Here is a 15,192-nt window from a genome sequence, read left to right on the forward strand (position 1 = left end):
ACCAATCCAATAGTTGTTAAGACATTTTACACAAAACCGCAAATGTATACCACATGGTGACGGAAAGTAAAAAAGAAGTTCACCAAAGTGGTGAGTATTTATCATCTGGAAACCATGAATGTGATATTGAATGAATGTGAATGAGATATTTCACGCCCTGTGAAGAGTGAGGTGATCACCACAGTCATTAGGATGGAGACTGTGCATGTCTGTAAAAGATTTCATAGCAACTCATCCAGTGGTTGTTGGGATATTTCTGTCTGGAACAAAACGGTGGACTGACCAACTAATTGTCAGCATATCCCAGGCCACTAGCATGGCTACGAAAACAAATGTAAACAGCTGCTCTTCCTCTCTGGCTGCATTTAGGCTACTTGGCCAAGATGTCAGCTGCTCTAATTAGCTCCACACATGTCCCACAGTGCAAACAGTTTGACAGTGTGATAACTAGCTAACCAATTTAGAGATGAGATCTTCTGTTTATGAGGACCTACGTTCTCACACTTCATGTAATTATAGGATTCATTTACAACAGTCTGTGATGGCCTGCAAGTTGACCGGGTACGGTTTCCTTTAAGTCAGGCCCAAAGAGACATTTAGTCACTCATTTTAAAACCCCTGGTGACGCGCACTTGTCAGACATTCAAGCGGCAGCCTTCAAAAGGAAGCCAAGTGATTCAAATGGAGGATGTGCAATGGTTTGAAATGACAGCCGCTGCTGATGAGTAATCAAATTAGGCCTTGTGAAGTTGTATTCAGTCATCAGTGCTGGTTTGACATTATGACTGACAGTGAGAGTCAATGTTGCTGAAGATTAAATGATTTATCAAGCCAGCCCTTCTCACTCCCAGTAACTGTGGGTCTTTTTTATTTAAGTGGCTGATAGCATGTGACACTTCTACATATGATCTATAAAGACCTTTTAATTCTTAATGTATTAAAAGACACCTGTTCTTGGTATTAGAGTATTAGAGATTTAGTCAAAACCCATGAAAGTAAAGCTGTTTGATCAAATTTCAAATGATTGATGATTTAATTCTAGACATCGACAAAGTTGCTGATTAAGGCCGTGATGCGATCAATGCTCTGTAGTCTGGTGGTACAGCAGTGGATACTTATGTTAGATGGCAGTACGGTGAACAGACTGTGGCTGGGGTTGGTGCAGCCATCTCACTTCACTGATGTCAATGAAGCTCTGTAGATGGGCACCAGTGATGTTATGGATGGTTTTAATCACCCGCTGTAGAGCCTTCCTGTCTTGGGCTACGCAGAAATGATGCCAGTTTCAGAATGCCTTCCATTGCTCCTCTGAAAAAAGTTCACAAGAACTTGGCAGGTGAATTTTGCCTTCCTGAATTTCCTTAGGAAGTACAACCTTGTCTTCTCTTCTACCAGGTTGGAGATGTTGATTCCCAGGAACATGAAACTGTTCACCTGCTCCACCTCAGCTCCACTGATGTAGACAGTGGTGTGTGTCTTCGCCTTCTTTGTTTCAAAATCAAAAATCAGCTTTTTGCTTTTATTATCATTAAGCAGCAGGTTGTGCTCTGCAAGATTGAATTTGTCGCAAATACATTTACATGTCCTCATGGTCTTTTGTGGACAATATGAACATGAAAATGCATTTTTTGTAAAAATAAGATGAAGATGAAAAAATTAGAATGTATTTCAACACTTCATTTTCAAAGACTTGTTCCGCTTCAAAGTGGACAATCTTCATAATAAATTTGCGAAACTGCTCCCCTGGCCTATTGCGATTACATGTAACCATGCGCTTTTGGGAACAAAATGAAAAGAAAGAAACAATTTTCGAGCAATTTGAAAATGAGAACAGCAAGGAACATCATTTTCAAACACATCAACCAAGTATGCTCTCTCAAAAGGAAGCAGAGACTTTTGTTGTCTTTAAATCAGTTTTCTGTCGCAGGGACATGATGGCACTCCACGGTTCGTGCTCAGCTGTTGAAGATTAGATTGTCACACTAAGCTGGCACAAACACAACAGTGGACTACAGCATGCAGGGCACACCACAGTACACTGATGGTGATCATCTGTGTCACTTTGTATAACCAATGTGTGTAAGAGAGAAACATGAATGTGGAAATATATCACTGCCTAAAATAACACATGGTAAAAATGACTCTAATTGTAAACTTTTCAGAACATTAATAATAATGAGCACACAAGAACAAAGGTGAATCCCTCTAATCACTTCCTTTTTTATAATCATTTGACATTCAGTTTGCGTGTAAACACTAATTGAAGGGGAGCTGACTCTGTGTCCTGTTGATTAGCATCACAGAGGAAGTTAAAAGGGACAAAACTAGGTTTGTTCAAAGAAATGTCAGCTCCACAGCTTCTTTTAAACACATTAATCTGTGAAGGGAAGACATGATTCTAATAAAGGGGTTCTTTGTCTTTAACCACATTATTGGACTTCGATTAACCAACCCTGTTGCCAGTGACACAATCTGCACATTTTATATAACACTGCCCTCATCTGGTCATTTCTAAGGGGCCATATACTTAACATTCAATTCAGATGTTTATTTCTCCAGCTAGAAACAGAAATGATGAAGAGTGAGTAGACTTGCTGTTAGAGAATAGAATAATCACACAGTATGGAAAGGGAAATCACAGGTTATTTTAATTTCTGAGTGGATTGTTCATTTATACAGTGAGGTTTGCAAAAAAACATGTTAAAGATCTCTGTATCAAAAAAAAGGAAAAAAAAAACAGTTACTATTACTACTGGGAAATATCATTCAGGAAATACTTTACAATTAAAACATGTCAGCAGTACTGTGGATGTACAATATAAAGTCAATCAAATCTACATCACTGATTTTTACAATTGCAAGCCAACTATGGACTTGCATATATAAAGTACCATAAAACAGCCAGGAAAATAAAAATATGTACATTCTCCTGCTTGAATAATTCAGTTATGAACACAGAATTATAGAATTGAACCTTATACATTTCTACACACCCAATTAAGGAACATAAGGTGCCTTATTAGAAAATAATATAATATGTGCTCAATGAGAATCAATTAAATGATCAACAAAATACAGTAAAATGCACTCTTTCGTATATTAGGTTGATATCAGCAATCAGAGCTCAAACTGTGGATACTAAATGAGCTATGAATGAGTTTTATTTAAATAAGAAACGCACTAGTCTTTCACATTTTGTCTGAATCTTAAATTACATAAGTGTTTGAGATCATATGAGGAGTAAGGCTGGTGCTGTATGGCACCTTTGCAGTACCTAACATATAAATCCAGATTAGTTTGGTGGTACCATCATCAGTGTTACAGTGATCTCTTTATGTGCATAGTCTTCCTGATCTGTGAAGAAGTGAACATGTCATGTGAAGGCAGGTAAAGGCATGTGAGTGGTTTCCCCACACGAACACAGTCTGATAACCCTCCAACAGTTATCCTGTCAGTTTAATCTAAGTCTTTGAGTTCTCGCTCTTTTAGTGTTGGCACCGTGTGCCTCCAACGTGGACGCACCAACAAACTCCTCCCATCCTGAATTCCACAGTCTAAGACCTGGAGTATGTCTGAGCACCGCCCGAGGTTTAATTGATTTGTGGCTACTCTCGCTTTGGTTCCAGTTATCAGTGACAGCGGCACGTCCAGCTGAAGCAGGATAGCAGGCAATCAGTAAAAATGGACCGAATGGGCCACATGTTCAGCTCATAGTGAGAAAAGGGAATTGTTCCTCTTCACTCCTCGCAGTCTAAGTGCTTTACTGCTCAGCATGGACAGCTAAGGCCGATGGAACCTAGGGGAAAGAGCGGGAGAAGTGTCAAGAGGTTATTCTAGCTTTTTCATCACATCAAAAATAGAACTAATAAAGTATTGAAGATGCAGCTGAATAAACTTGGAGAACAGTGGAGGTGAATTATTGATGAGAATTGTATACAAGCCTGACCGGGTATAGATCCTGCTTTCTTCATGAACCTCCATCTCTGAACTCTTGAATTCGTTGAGCTCTTTGCGTATGGCAGCCTGAGAGGAGACATGAAAGAGACGGCACTTCAGCAGGACAGCTTTATACATTTATAGCAAGGCACAAAAGAAGACGGCAAGAGTGTGATCAAAGCTGCATTATTTCTGACTGCGAAAAAGAATAACATGCTTATCCTTTAGGACAAATGAAATATGTACCTAAAATCATGTCACTTACAACATACATTTTCTGTTCCTACATATTTTGTGAGCTTCACTGGACCAGGTAATTCACTTGGTAAATGTCAGCCATTAACCAGCAGCTGTATAGCATTCCTAGGATTCCTCCTCAATACTGAGTCTGCTTGGAATGCAAATCCTTTCAGAGAGTTGACCAAAGTAGAAGACATTGCTGTTAAAAAACTCACAGGGCTTAGGCTCTCCTCTAGCTAAGACGCTCTAAGCCTCAAGAGCCCTGTTAGTATAAAGAGAGGAGTCAAATGTGCATTTGGGTGTGTAGGTAAGGGATGAGTCCTACCTTGTCAGCAGGAGTGAGCTTGGTCCAGGGTTTATCTGCTCTCCGGTCGTAATCTTGGGCGTGGGTCGACTCGACGTACTCATGGAAGCGCAGGATCTTCCTCGCCTGCAGTTCGGCCACTGTGGGTCTCTGGGACAGCTGATAGAGGAACAAACATCAGCATGTTAAGAAATGTATGAAGTGTCATGGGGGGTTAGTTTTCTAGTTCCTAATAATAACTGGCAGGTGTATGATACAGTTATTTAGTTGCATCCTGACCTTTCTGGTTAGCCTACGTTTGATCTCGCATCTCTCCAATCGCCGATCCGTTTCGTTCTTGGCTGCAGGGAGAAAAGAAATTCCATGAGAGGGGGGAAACACTGTGGCCACTCAGGTGGATTTCACCCGAGCTGCCGTCGGCATACTGCGGTAACGGGAATCTTAAATTGCCGTCTTGCTCTACACAAGGTGCTGCTTTGTTTTAGCACCGTTGAGAGGCATCGCCTTGGCCAAGTCATTTGAGGACAAGGGAGACGCAGCATGGTGGTATGAAGCCTGGATCAAAACGTGTTGACAGATTCTCAGAAGTATTATGTTAATACTTGCTTCTGGGATCCAACTTGGCATCATTGTGATGCTGCGCTGATGTCTCACCACAGTAGGGTGATTTTCACTGTACTAAGTCTGCTTGTACACTCTAATGTTAATTTGTTTAAGCTGTTTTAAAAAGGTCCCATATCATAGGAAGTGGGAATTCCCCTGCCTGACTGTGGTTGCACAAACATCAGCAGAGTTGAGGCAGACACACTGAGGGTGGTCTGCTCAGGCCTGTGAGAGCTGACAAATCAGGGCATACTTGGGCTTTTCTGGAGGAGACAGGCGCTAAAATGCAGTGTTTAGACAAAGGCTGAATAGAGGTGCTGCACCAACGGACAGTATGGGAGAAATAATGTGTTTTTTAAAAATAAGCGCATAAAAAAGTTATCTAGTAGACACCAAAAATGAAAAATATGAATGTGAATCAGGGACACATGAAACTGGTGTCTAGACTGCATGTGTACTTGACAGCATATCAACAATTGATATTTAATCACAGTCCCAGACCTTATTTACTTCATCTCTCCATGACCACATGTAAGTGTTCTCTGAAGGATGCATGATGCATATTTTCCTCTCATTTTCCTCTATAAATACCACTCTATGTTAAGTGGTTCTGGTTTATGCATACGGATCCAGGAGTTGCCCTATTATTCGAATCAGAAGCAATATCTTAATAAAGTCAAATCACAGATGCCATACAAACTGCTGTGTGTTTAGTGGCCATCCATATGCCAGAGGGAAAAAAACACATTAGCCTGAACGAATGACTAATGTAGAGTATTGACTGAAGCAAAGATGAGAAAAATGAAAAGGGTGCCTTTTGACCTTGTGGTGCTAAGGAATTGAATGCAAATAATCTCTAGAATGCAGATGTGAGGGATGGAGGAAGAGTCTTACATGGAAGGATGTTCCTCTGCTCCAGCTCCTCCGCTGTCGGCCTCTGACTCAGCCGCCTGAAAACACAAAACACTGTTGACTACTCATTTTTTCAAGCTGATAAAGATCATTCTAAAAAGGCACAGTTTGTCTTGCGACTCAAGAAATGTGTGGGTTTTATCCTTGAAGTGGAAGATGAATTACACCATGAACAATGTATCAGTCAAACTGTGCAGGATAGACAGATGGAGATCGATGACAGTGATTTGTCACATCCAATTGTGAGTTGTTCACCTGTTCAGTGTGGTACCGATCCTGTTCCTCACTGCCACCCACTGGTCCCTGTTATGCCAACTCATGTCTTCGTGGTTCTCCTGAGCATTGCGCTCCTCTCTCTCTTGTCTCTCCAGCTTCAGGGCTAACGTGTCCTTCCTCTTCACACGGCTCGCCAGCCCACCTGTTAATCAAATGGCCCATAAATTATCAGTGAGCAGTGACATATAATCAAAATACAAACATCACAAAGAACAGGTGTTGTAAACAAAGAAGTGGTTTATATGAAAATAAAAAGTCTGAAATCTGAGTTTATGTGCAGCTTAGAGCCTTTAAAAAAAAACAAAAAAAAAAAAAACAGTTGTATAACATATCGCTGGCATAGGAGTGTAGTGCATTGGTATGATGAAGGCTAAATTACTTGGAGGGGTGTCTTCATCGTCATCATCGTCATCATCTCTGTACAGGATTGGGCCGTCAGAATCGGACTCCTCTTCACTGTCCCCGGGGCCTCCGCCCTCATGGATGACGCTCACTCTGGGGTCTCCAACCATAGCTCTCCTGCTGCGAGGCTCCAGCTCCGTCTGGCGAGGATGCCTTGGAGGATGAAGCTTACGCAGTTCTTCTTCCATGTCGAAGTCATCGTCTTCTGGCCTGTAAAAAGGTACAAGTTTTTTTGTGTTACATCCAAATGTGAGAAATAACTATAATACTATTAGGCTTCTTGAAACAACAACTTGCCCTATGGTGGGTTAGGTTAGTTATATGAGTTAACTTATCAGGGAGATGGTCATTTGGTACAGTCAGAGGCAATGTGCAACTCTTTTGCCAGGTGAGAGAATAAAGCTCAAGTGTTTGCTGAAGTGATTAACAAGGCAAAAACATGGCCGAGTGAATTTGAGAACACACATGATTCAATAACATCAATATTCTTCGTCAAGTGATAGTGTTGAGTTTCATGTGGTGTCTTGTAAATTAAATTCAATTGTTTTTTTTTTTTATTTAATCTAATGAATTAAAGGGTGGAAAAAACAAGCTGGAACTGGGACCACTCTATTTCTGCTTCCCCAACGATGTGTAATCTTCATATGACAGATATATTTGGTAGATGTCTGGAGTGGCATATTCAAAATCTGAAAGTGTATACCTTATTTTGGTTTGGTTAAGCTCTCACAGCACAACAAGCCATACAAGTATTGGATGTCTTTGTGAGTTGGCCCACCCAAGGTTTCTTCCATTTGTCCCCTTCTAAATCGTTCTTTGTTGATTGCCATCAAATTTTAGATTAAAGTCAGCTTTAAACTAGTCTCTTAAACATGGTTCCGTTGTTTGTCGAATAATGTCGAGTGTGTGGTTCTGCAAGTCATTAGCACATTATTACTCTCCACAGGCTCTTGCACTTATATAAATATATAAATGGCTATATAAATGAAGCTATTACTCAATGTGCTTGCATGGACAGAAGAAAATAAAAGTCTTTGCTTGGGTCTTAATATGTTTTGAAGGGAACTGTGGTATCAGACCACCCACAAAGAAAGTTATGAAGTAACACCACTTCCAAAATGTTTTCAGCTCATTTTATGGCCAAAAATTGAACATCTAAATTGTATCTTACAAAAAAATATATATAAATTGCCTTTTAAAAGTTATTTAAAAAAGTTTAATTCCTTATAGCATTAGCATTTATTCTGCCAAAGTTAGTTGCTGGGCTCTACTGTCTCCTGCTCCTTTGGTTTTGTTGAGCTGCAGGAATTTGGCATGCTTCTTAGCATGGTGCTTTTGGATGTGCTTGATTAAACTGGTAGTATTATACTTTGCAGTACTACCACCAACCCTCGAAACATTTACTTTGCAGACATTGCAAACAGCCGTCAAACTAGTTGGCGTTGCAAGCATGAAATATCTCCACACAGCCGACTCTTTGGCTCACTCCATGTTGCTTAACGGTTAACTCAACTCTTTCAGCATGCGACACGTGCGGCTGACGAATGACGTAGGATGTGCTGCGACGGAGGAAAAAATAAAAAAAACTGGATCGGCCAGTGGATCTATTCATTTTCCCGTTCCCCGATCCAGCTATTTTGTCAATACCGGTGCTGATATACGACCTTAATATCGGATCAGTGCACCCCTTATCTACATGCTGTTGCTAGACAAACAACAATTGTGTTTACAACAGCAAAGTCACTGTATAAACTCAATAATATCTCACTGTAGACACATTTAAAATGTCAGTGAAATAATTTTCCTGACATCACAATAATGAGTGAATGAAGGACTTAGATGTCAGTGAGTCAATCATCTTGTCCTCTGTTCTCCCTCTGCAGCGGTGATTCAGGTAGGTAGGTAGCCTGCTGCTAGTAGAGGGAGGATGGGCTGTTTGTCTCCAACATGCCAAGTGCTTGGCTTTGAAGTACAACTTACAGATCTCTGCTTTATGAATTCATTTGTAAATTATTGTCTTGATTTTTCAATCATCTGTTTAATCTACAGCAACTGTGGAAAAAAAGCCTATTGCCATTTACCAGAAATGTACATATTTTTTGCCAGATCAAATAATTGATTGACTTATAATCATGTGACTAGGGTCATAATTTACTTTCACTCACATTCTTCAAAAAACTGACTTGACAGTCAGTGCGTTTACATGACACTCAAGAAAACCGAATTACTGCATTAGTCTGACTATGATCGGATCTTTAAGATGCATGTATACACCTTTGTCTGACTAAAATTGGACCACATCGGATTTCTCATAGTCGAATTACACCACGTAGATTATTCGATTGAAAGTCTCATTACTCCTGCATGTATACGTTTCCAGCGGATCGGATCCGATTTTGCGCTCTGCGCAGGCGCGAGATTTTTCCCCGGGGCCATGAGCCGGAAGTAGACGGACGGCGGCGGCGGCGTCTTTCCTCCGAAATCACCGCAAGAAAGAGCGCCAGAGTGCATCTAGTTTGTGTAATTATCATGTACACCATATACGAAGTGTACAAAGATGTAGCTTCGTCTCGCTCTTCGTACGCCATCTTTCTTGAATGCCGAGGCAGCTGGTGACGTAAAGAGGTCAGCCGGAGGTGGCCCCGTTAACACTAGTTGAAATGGGTACAGCACCACCTAGCGTACCGGGGTATGACATGCCTTCGGCCAGTAATTCGATTTTCTCACAGGCATGTATACTCGGATAATTGCAGTTGTCCGATTGAGTAGCATAGTCGAACTATGGCTGTAATCTGACTAAGCTGTGCATGTAAACGCACTGAGTGTGTGTCGAGCTACAGAAAGAGCATCTGTCAAAAGCTTGGTAAGTCTATGTGATAAGTAACTAGTAATTTAGTCTCAGTAAGACTTAACTAATTTAAACAAATGAAAAACAAAAGTTCCACAAAGAAAAACCCCTGTACTACAGGTTAAACTTAAGAAAACAAACTCCTCTGCTTCATTCTCAGCTTTCAAATCTTTGGCGTTTTCCCCCGTTAGAATGTAGTGTACAGTATGTGGGCCACTTACAGCCTGAGAGGTTCGATGGTGATGGGAAGAGAGTGCCTTGAGTTTCCCTCTCCCTCAATGAGGAAATCTGGAGGAGACTCAAACAGCAGTGAGTGTGCCCTCTGGGAGCCATCTGGGTTGGGCTGAGCTGGGCCGGGGCTGGCTAGGGCTCTCTGGATGAGGATGTGCAGGGGGATGGCTGGAAGTTGGCTGGGCGGCTCGGTGGTCGGGCTCGGAGGATCAGCTTGCACGGTGGGCACGGGACCGGAGGAGGAGGTGCTGGGCGGCTGCAGCGACTGAACCCTGGGAGGAGATGGAGGAATGTGGGACGGTGGCGAAGGCGGAGACTCGGTGGAGGTCTGAGGGGGTGCCGTCTTCTCCTCACTGTTGTCTCCTTTGAGTACAGCAGGGGGCATCAGTACAGGGGCAGAAGCGGAGTCAGGGGTGGGAGTCTCTAGGACCTGACTGGAAGGAGATGGGTCCACAGAATGACGCTTGGTGACAGGGGTCATCCTCTTTGGTGGGGTAGGTGGAGAGCGCTTGGCGGGTGCTGGCACTATGATGACACCACTGCCAGGTTGTGAAAGCTCCGCTGTTAGAAATAAACAACTATAATCAATACATGTCATACAGAATGATGATCTGCAGCCAGAACATGACAATGCAAAGCCAGTCTTTAGGTGAAGTTAGTTTCATTAGCAAAAACAAGCATATAAGTCAGTAAGAGTTAAGAAGATGTTCCTGTTGGTTGAGCTGGTTGCTGAGTCAGTGGTGGGTGAGACATAAATATTAACACACAACTGTATCAATAGTCCACAAGAAAACATACACTGGAATGAACAAACACATCCAATGCACTCCAGCACACAACATATCCATGCAATGTTTTCCTGGACATTAGCTGAGCAGAAACAGCTCCAGTGGCTGCGGTACACATGCAAAATGCATTTTGAGTTAAAATGGAGGTGAGATATTCCATATTTCATGAGGGTGGAGAATCAAAATGCCAAGTCTGCAGGCTCTGTTAAGATGGACTGGCGGAACTAGCGCCCTGCTGGGTACCTGAGCAGTTCTGGGCAGCCCTGTGTCGCAGGTACACAGGTAGAGAAAGATACAGGCCGAGCTCACTCTGGCGTCTCCAGCTGGTCCAGTAACAAGGCTGCCTGACCTTAGAGCCCCTGTTCAATGAGGAGGCTGGCAAAAATGAGTGGAGATGTCAGGGATAGGGCTGGGTTTACATTCCAAGCTGGGAGAGAAATACAAGAGGATGGTTTCGAATAAAAATTCTCTTGGTTTTACACCGTCAAGAATCAGTATGCATCCTTCGCTGGAAGTTAAGCAACTTCTGTGGAAAAATAACTCTGCTTCTTAGCACAAGATAAGTAACACTTTTGTAAGTAATCCTTATTACACTGCAGGGTGGCATTTCCCATTGACACATAGCTTCGTATTAACAGTTCTTTCAGGGAAATAACCTCAGGGAAACCGCATTTTTCCATGTTTCAACTTGTTTGTCACAGTAACAGCTGATCCAACAGATGAGCTGATATTAGCCCATTTAGATATTGTGTACAGTTGAGACTCAAGAAACTTGCTTTACAGAAATGCTTAACTAGATTAGAAGTGCTCCAGTATCTCCACCAGGGAGCACTGACAAGTTGACTTTTACACTGTAAAAGATCCTGCTCTGTGTGCCAGTAACAAGTACTAGTAGTAGGGGTTCAGATCAAAATGTAGTCTTTTCAGGGTTACAATTAATAATAACCATCATTAATATCCAGTAAATTTATAGTTAAGTAAACAAAAGTGTTAGAGTTACAACTACTCACTAATGTTCAATTAACTATACATTTACTGGATATTAACGATGGTTATAAGAAAGTGTGACCAAAAATAAATAATAATCGTTACATGAATTTTCTTCAAAACTAACCAAACACAAACACTACTATCAAGACCAATATATCAGTTGTGCTGATATACTGATTAAATTCATGTGATGGATTCAAGAGAAAAACCTTTCCTGTGGGAAATAAAGAACATACTTCAATAAAAAAGAGAGAAAAAGACTAGAATTTCAAAAAGTTAAATCAGCAGTCCAACACACTGAAACAGACCCCCTGCTATGTCAAAGTCTACTACCAATGTCATCTCAGACTGACAATAATAAGGCAAGCTACTCTAAATGGACAAACAACTGTAGGCTGAGTGTGAAATGAAATGTATTGCATATGTATTGAAACCATGCCCATCAAATGGTGATGGAATGTATCCCTGCTACAGACACTGTAGCAAAGAGACAGTACTGGGATGGGCTGTAAACAAGAGCAGCTGCGGCATGCTGGGACAAAGGATATGGAATACTAAAAGCCAATCAGTTTCTATCTAACCTCCAGAGAAGTGCTGGCACGGCAGTATTGGTGCAAAGACAAGCCTGTGCGTGTCCTCTCCTCAGAGACTGGTGGCTGTGCACACTGAAAGTGCACACTAGCAATATATTGGAAAACACCTACGCAGTAACCGGCTGCAGCCTCACTGTGAGACTGACAGATACATTTGGGGAAGGACTCAAAATGTGGCTCCACCACCTACAGTGTCTTACTCATTCTTTCACTTGCTAAAAATCACAACAGCCCCACCACAATAAACATGACATTTAAAAGTAACATTTGCATCTGTAAAATAGGTGTGGGCCAACAGCCTGCACACCCTACAGACCGTGTAAATCCCAATCTTTACTGACACCTCACAAAAGCTTTTCTGTTGAATGAGCAAGACTTTCATCTTTAAAGAATATTTCAGGCGGAAAAAGTTACTTCACCGATCAGATGGTCAGAGATTCACATCTGTTATGCAACTGCAGCTTGTTGTACTCAAACTAAAGTTTAACTAGTAACTCCAAAGTTTCACACTGAATTATGCACATTGTTCAGTTGCATCATCACTACTTATACTGCAGGTAAGTTAACAATTATGACAACATTGTCACAGAAAGGTTTCATTCATTACAGACACCATTACCTTTTGCAGGGAATTTAGATAAAGGGACTGATGAAGGATTTTTTTTTCTTCAACACTGTGAGATGTTGAGGCCATTTAGAACACTTTTGTTAAATTTCTCAGAGAATGATGCATGAATGTAGGTGAAACAAAATCTGGTGGATTTAAATGGCTGCTGGCTATCTTTGAGTGAGTGCAATTTGATGCAGATCCCCAAAAAACCTGGATGAAGGTGATATAATGTGTTTTATTTGACATTGGATTAGACTTAAAGAGGATTGAATGAAAGGTCACGTTGGGCCTTTGGTTGATGTATGTGCTCTACCGAGTGCCACTCTAGTTAATCATGACCTACTGAGTCGCATTCCAGGTGCATTAAAGAAAAACATGTCATTGCATTATGGCAGAATACTAAATATTACTTTGGAGAGCAAATGAAAATAAAAGGTGACTGCTAGTTTGTCAAAAAAAAGAGTATATACATTAGTTTGTTTGCCTAACTTATCATCTGTGTAGCTTTAAGCACTAATAACATCTTGGTTTTCGTTTTAAATAATTAAAATATGGCAGAAGCAACGTTCATTACTAAAATGATTTAACAATTATGTATATTATTTATCCATCACTTGTGTTGTACTTTTGTTTTTACTTAACTAAAGAGGGATGCACAGTATTAAAGAAATTGTAAATAAAATTAAAAAATTGTCAAAACTCTCTGGAAAACTTAAATATTCTGCAGAGGCCAATGCATCATTACAAGTTACTCTTACAGACAAGTGGTCTCAATTCCCAAGTTAATGTTGTATAAAATATTACTTGTGCCCTCTTCTATTCCTAATAATGGGACCTAGCACAATAAGCAGTGTGCATGTCAGTGTCATCATACATGTAAACAAAAACCAGTCACAGGTAATGTACTCCCTGTGTCAATATTGAAAAAAAGCTTTGCAATACTCCATCATTAGCCTCTCCTATTTCATAAGGAATGACTTTACACCTGCTTGTGAGAAGTGTACATTTTAAGTTCTGTCTTGTCGCTATGTTGTCACTGACTTAACTCCACCACTACATTCAAACTACTACTGCAAAGGCTGGGTACTTCGTAGGATGCAGACCCTGAATTGAGACACAGCAACTGTCTGTGGCCCTCTGTTGAGGAGACTGCTTCAGTCCAACATTTGTGAAGCGATGTAATATCACTGTTTATCAAAGACTCCATAAAAGGTTTCCTTGGGCCTTAATAAAATCCTACAAAGCTCTTTTCGGAGGTTGTGTGACAGAGTATAAAAGGCAGACACACAAAGACCAAAGCGGGTGTTTAAAGAGAGAGGCTTATTTTATGTGTTCTATAAAATTGCAGAAGCAGACAGCAACAAACTCACCAAGCAGTGCAGGGTTGCTGTTGCGGTTGGTGGGTTTGGGTGGAGGGACAGGAGGCTGCTTGGCGTGGGGAGGGACAGGGGGCGGTGCTTCAGAGTCAGCTGAAGAAGGAGCAGCAGGGGAGGGTCGAGGTGGGTCGTCAACTATTAGCGAGACTGTCCTTGGTGGCTTGGCCACAGGTAAAGCAGCAGAGGAGGAGGAAGAGGAAGAGGATGATGAGGAAGAGGATGGGGTTGAACTCCTGGTGGAATCAGTGGAGGGAGCAGTGAGAGATGTAGGGGGAAGCAGAGCCTGTTTGGGTGGTGGAGGTTCCTGCTGGAAGTCTTTTGCAGGACGAGGGTCAGGGGCGAAACGGACACCAGCGGACTCTAGAGAGGGGGAGCATACATGCAAACATTTAAGGAGAGGTGACAGCAAGAATGGAAACACAAAGTGTCATCATCACATACAGTAAAACTGAAGGAAATGCTGAGGAGTTGGTGCAACTTGTAAAATAAGCAGATGTTTCAGAGCTTACCCAGAGGTCTCCTCTGAACTAGGCTCTTGAGTTATTAATGGATAAGAGGTAACATGAATCAGATGAACTGAAATTTACACACAGCATACACGAAGAGAGATCAAAGAAGCACACAGGTCCTAATGATTTGTTCTTCCCCCTTTTCATGTTCACCTGAATCCATGTATCAAAGCTTGATGTTTACTGTTTCAGTTGGTTGAGGCTTTCAGGTTGAGCCCGTTAGCTTCATAAACCCTATCAGAATAACGGTTCAATCATTTACCCAAAATGCCTTCACAGCGCCATCAGGAGACTTTGGTGTGTGCATGTGTTGGCATTTCATCATAGCAACACATTCACTGACTAACTCTGTACTAGGAAAATGGTGTGCAGGTTCCAAGGGACAGGATTTCACATGTCAACACAAGTACAGGAAATAAAGGTTCCATCTTCCAACACTGGTGAATAATGCATTGTACAATTAAAGACATTAATGTAATCTTTTTGTTGATGAATTATGGTGTACTCAATGGAATGCTGGCCAAAGGAGCTTTTAGCTCCAAAACAGGCAGAAGTCAACATTCTGAATGCCAGT

The 15,192-nt window shown here is 41.4% G+C and overlaps 1 protein-coding gene across 6 annotated transcripts in view; it reads right to left on the bottom strand.

Moving 5' to 3' along the window:
• Window positions 1-2,625: 2,625 nt before the first annotated feature.
• The window catches only part of phactr4a (phosphatase and actin regulator 4a), a 36,126-nt gene continuing 23,559 nt past the window's right edge, over window positions 2,626-15,192 (bottom strand). For 5 of the 6 annotated variants that reach the window (XM_030412265.1, XM_030412266.1, XM_030412267.1 and 2 more), the window contains 10 exons: window positions 14,104-14,469; window positions 10,784-10,915; window positions 9,743-10,313; window positions 6,651-6,883; window positions 6,251-6,413; window positions 5,978-6,033; window positions 4,760-4,821; window positions 4,502-4,639; window positions 3,947-4,023; window positions 2,626-3,796 (listed from right to left, as the gene is read on the bottom strand). In XM_030412265.1, coding sequence (XP_030268125.1) covers window positions 3,781-3,796; window positions 3,947-4,023; window positions 4,502-4,639; window positions 4,760-4,821; window positions 5,978-6,033; window positions 6,251-6,413; window positions 6,651-6,883; window positions 9,743-10,313; window positions 10,784-10,915; window positions 14,104-14,469 — 1,814 coding nt within the window. In that variant the 3' untranslated portion in view covers window positions 2,626-3,780. The remainder of the gene's footprint in view (window positions 3,797-3,946; window positions 4,024-4,501; window positions 4,640-4,759; window positions 4,822-5,977; window positions 6,034-6,250; window positions 6,414-6,650; window positions 6,884-9,742; window positions 10,314-10,783; window positions 10,916-14,103; window positions 14,470-15,192) is intronic. The other variant, XM_030412268.1, reaches the window with a different exon arrangement.

This window comes from Sparus aurata, chromosome 3 (assembly GCF_900880675.1).
Source record: "Sparus aurata chromosome 3, fSpaAur1.1, whole genome shotgun sequence".
NCBI classification, from domain to species: domain Eukaryota; kingdom Metazoa; phylum Chordata; class Actinopteri; order Spariformes; family Sparidae; genus Sparus; species Sparus aurata.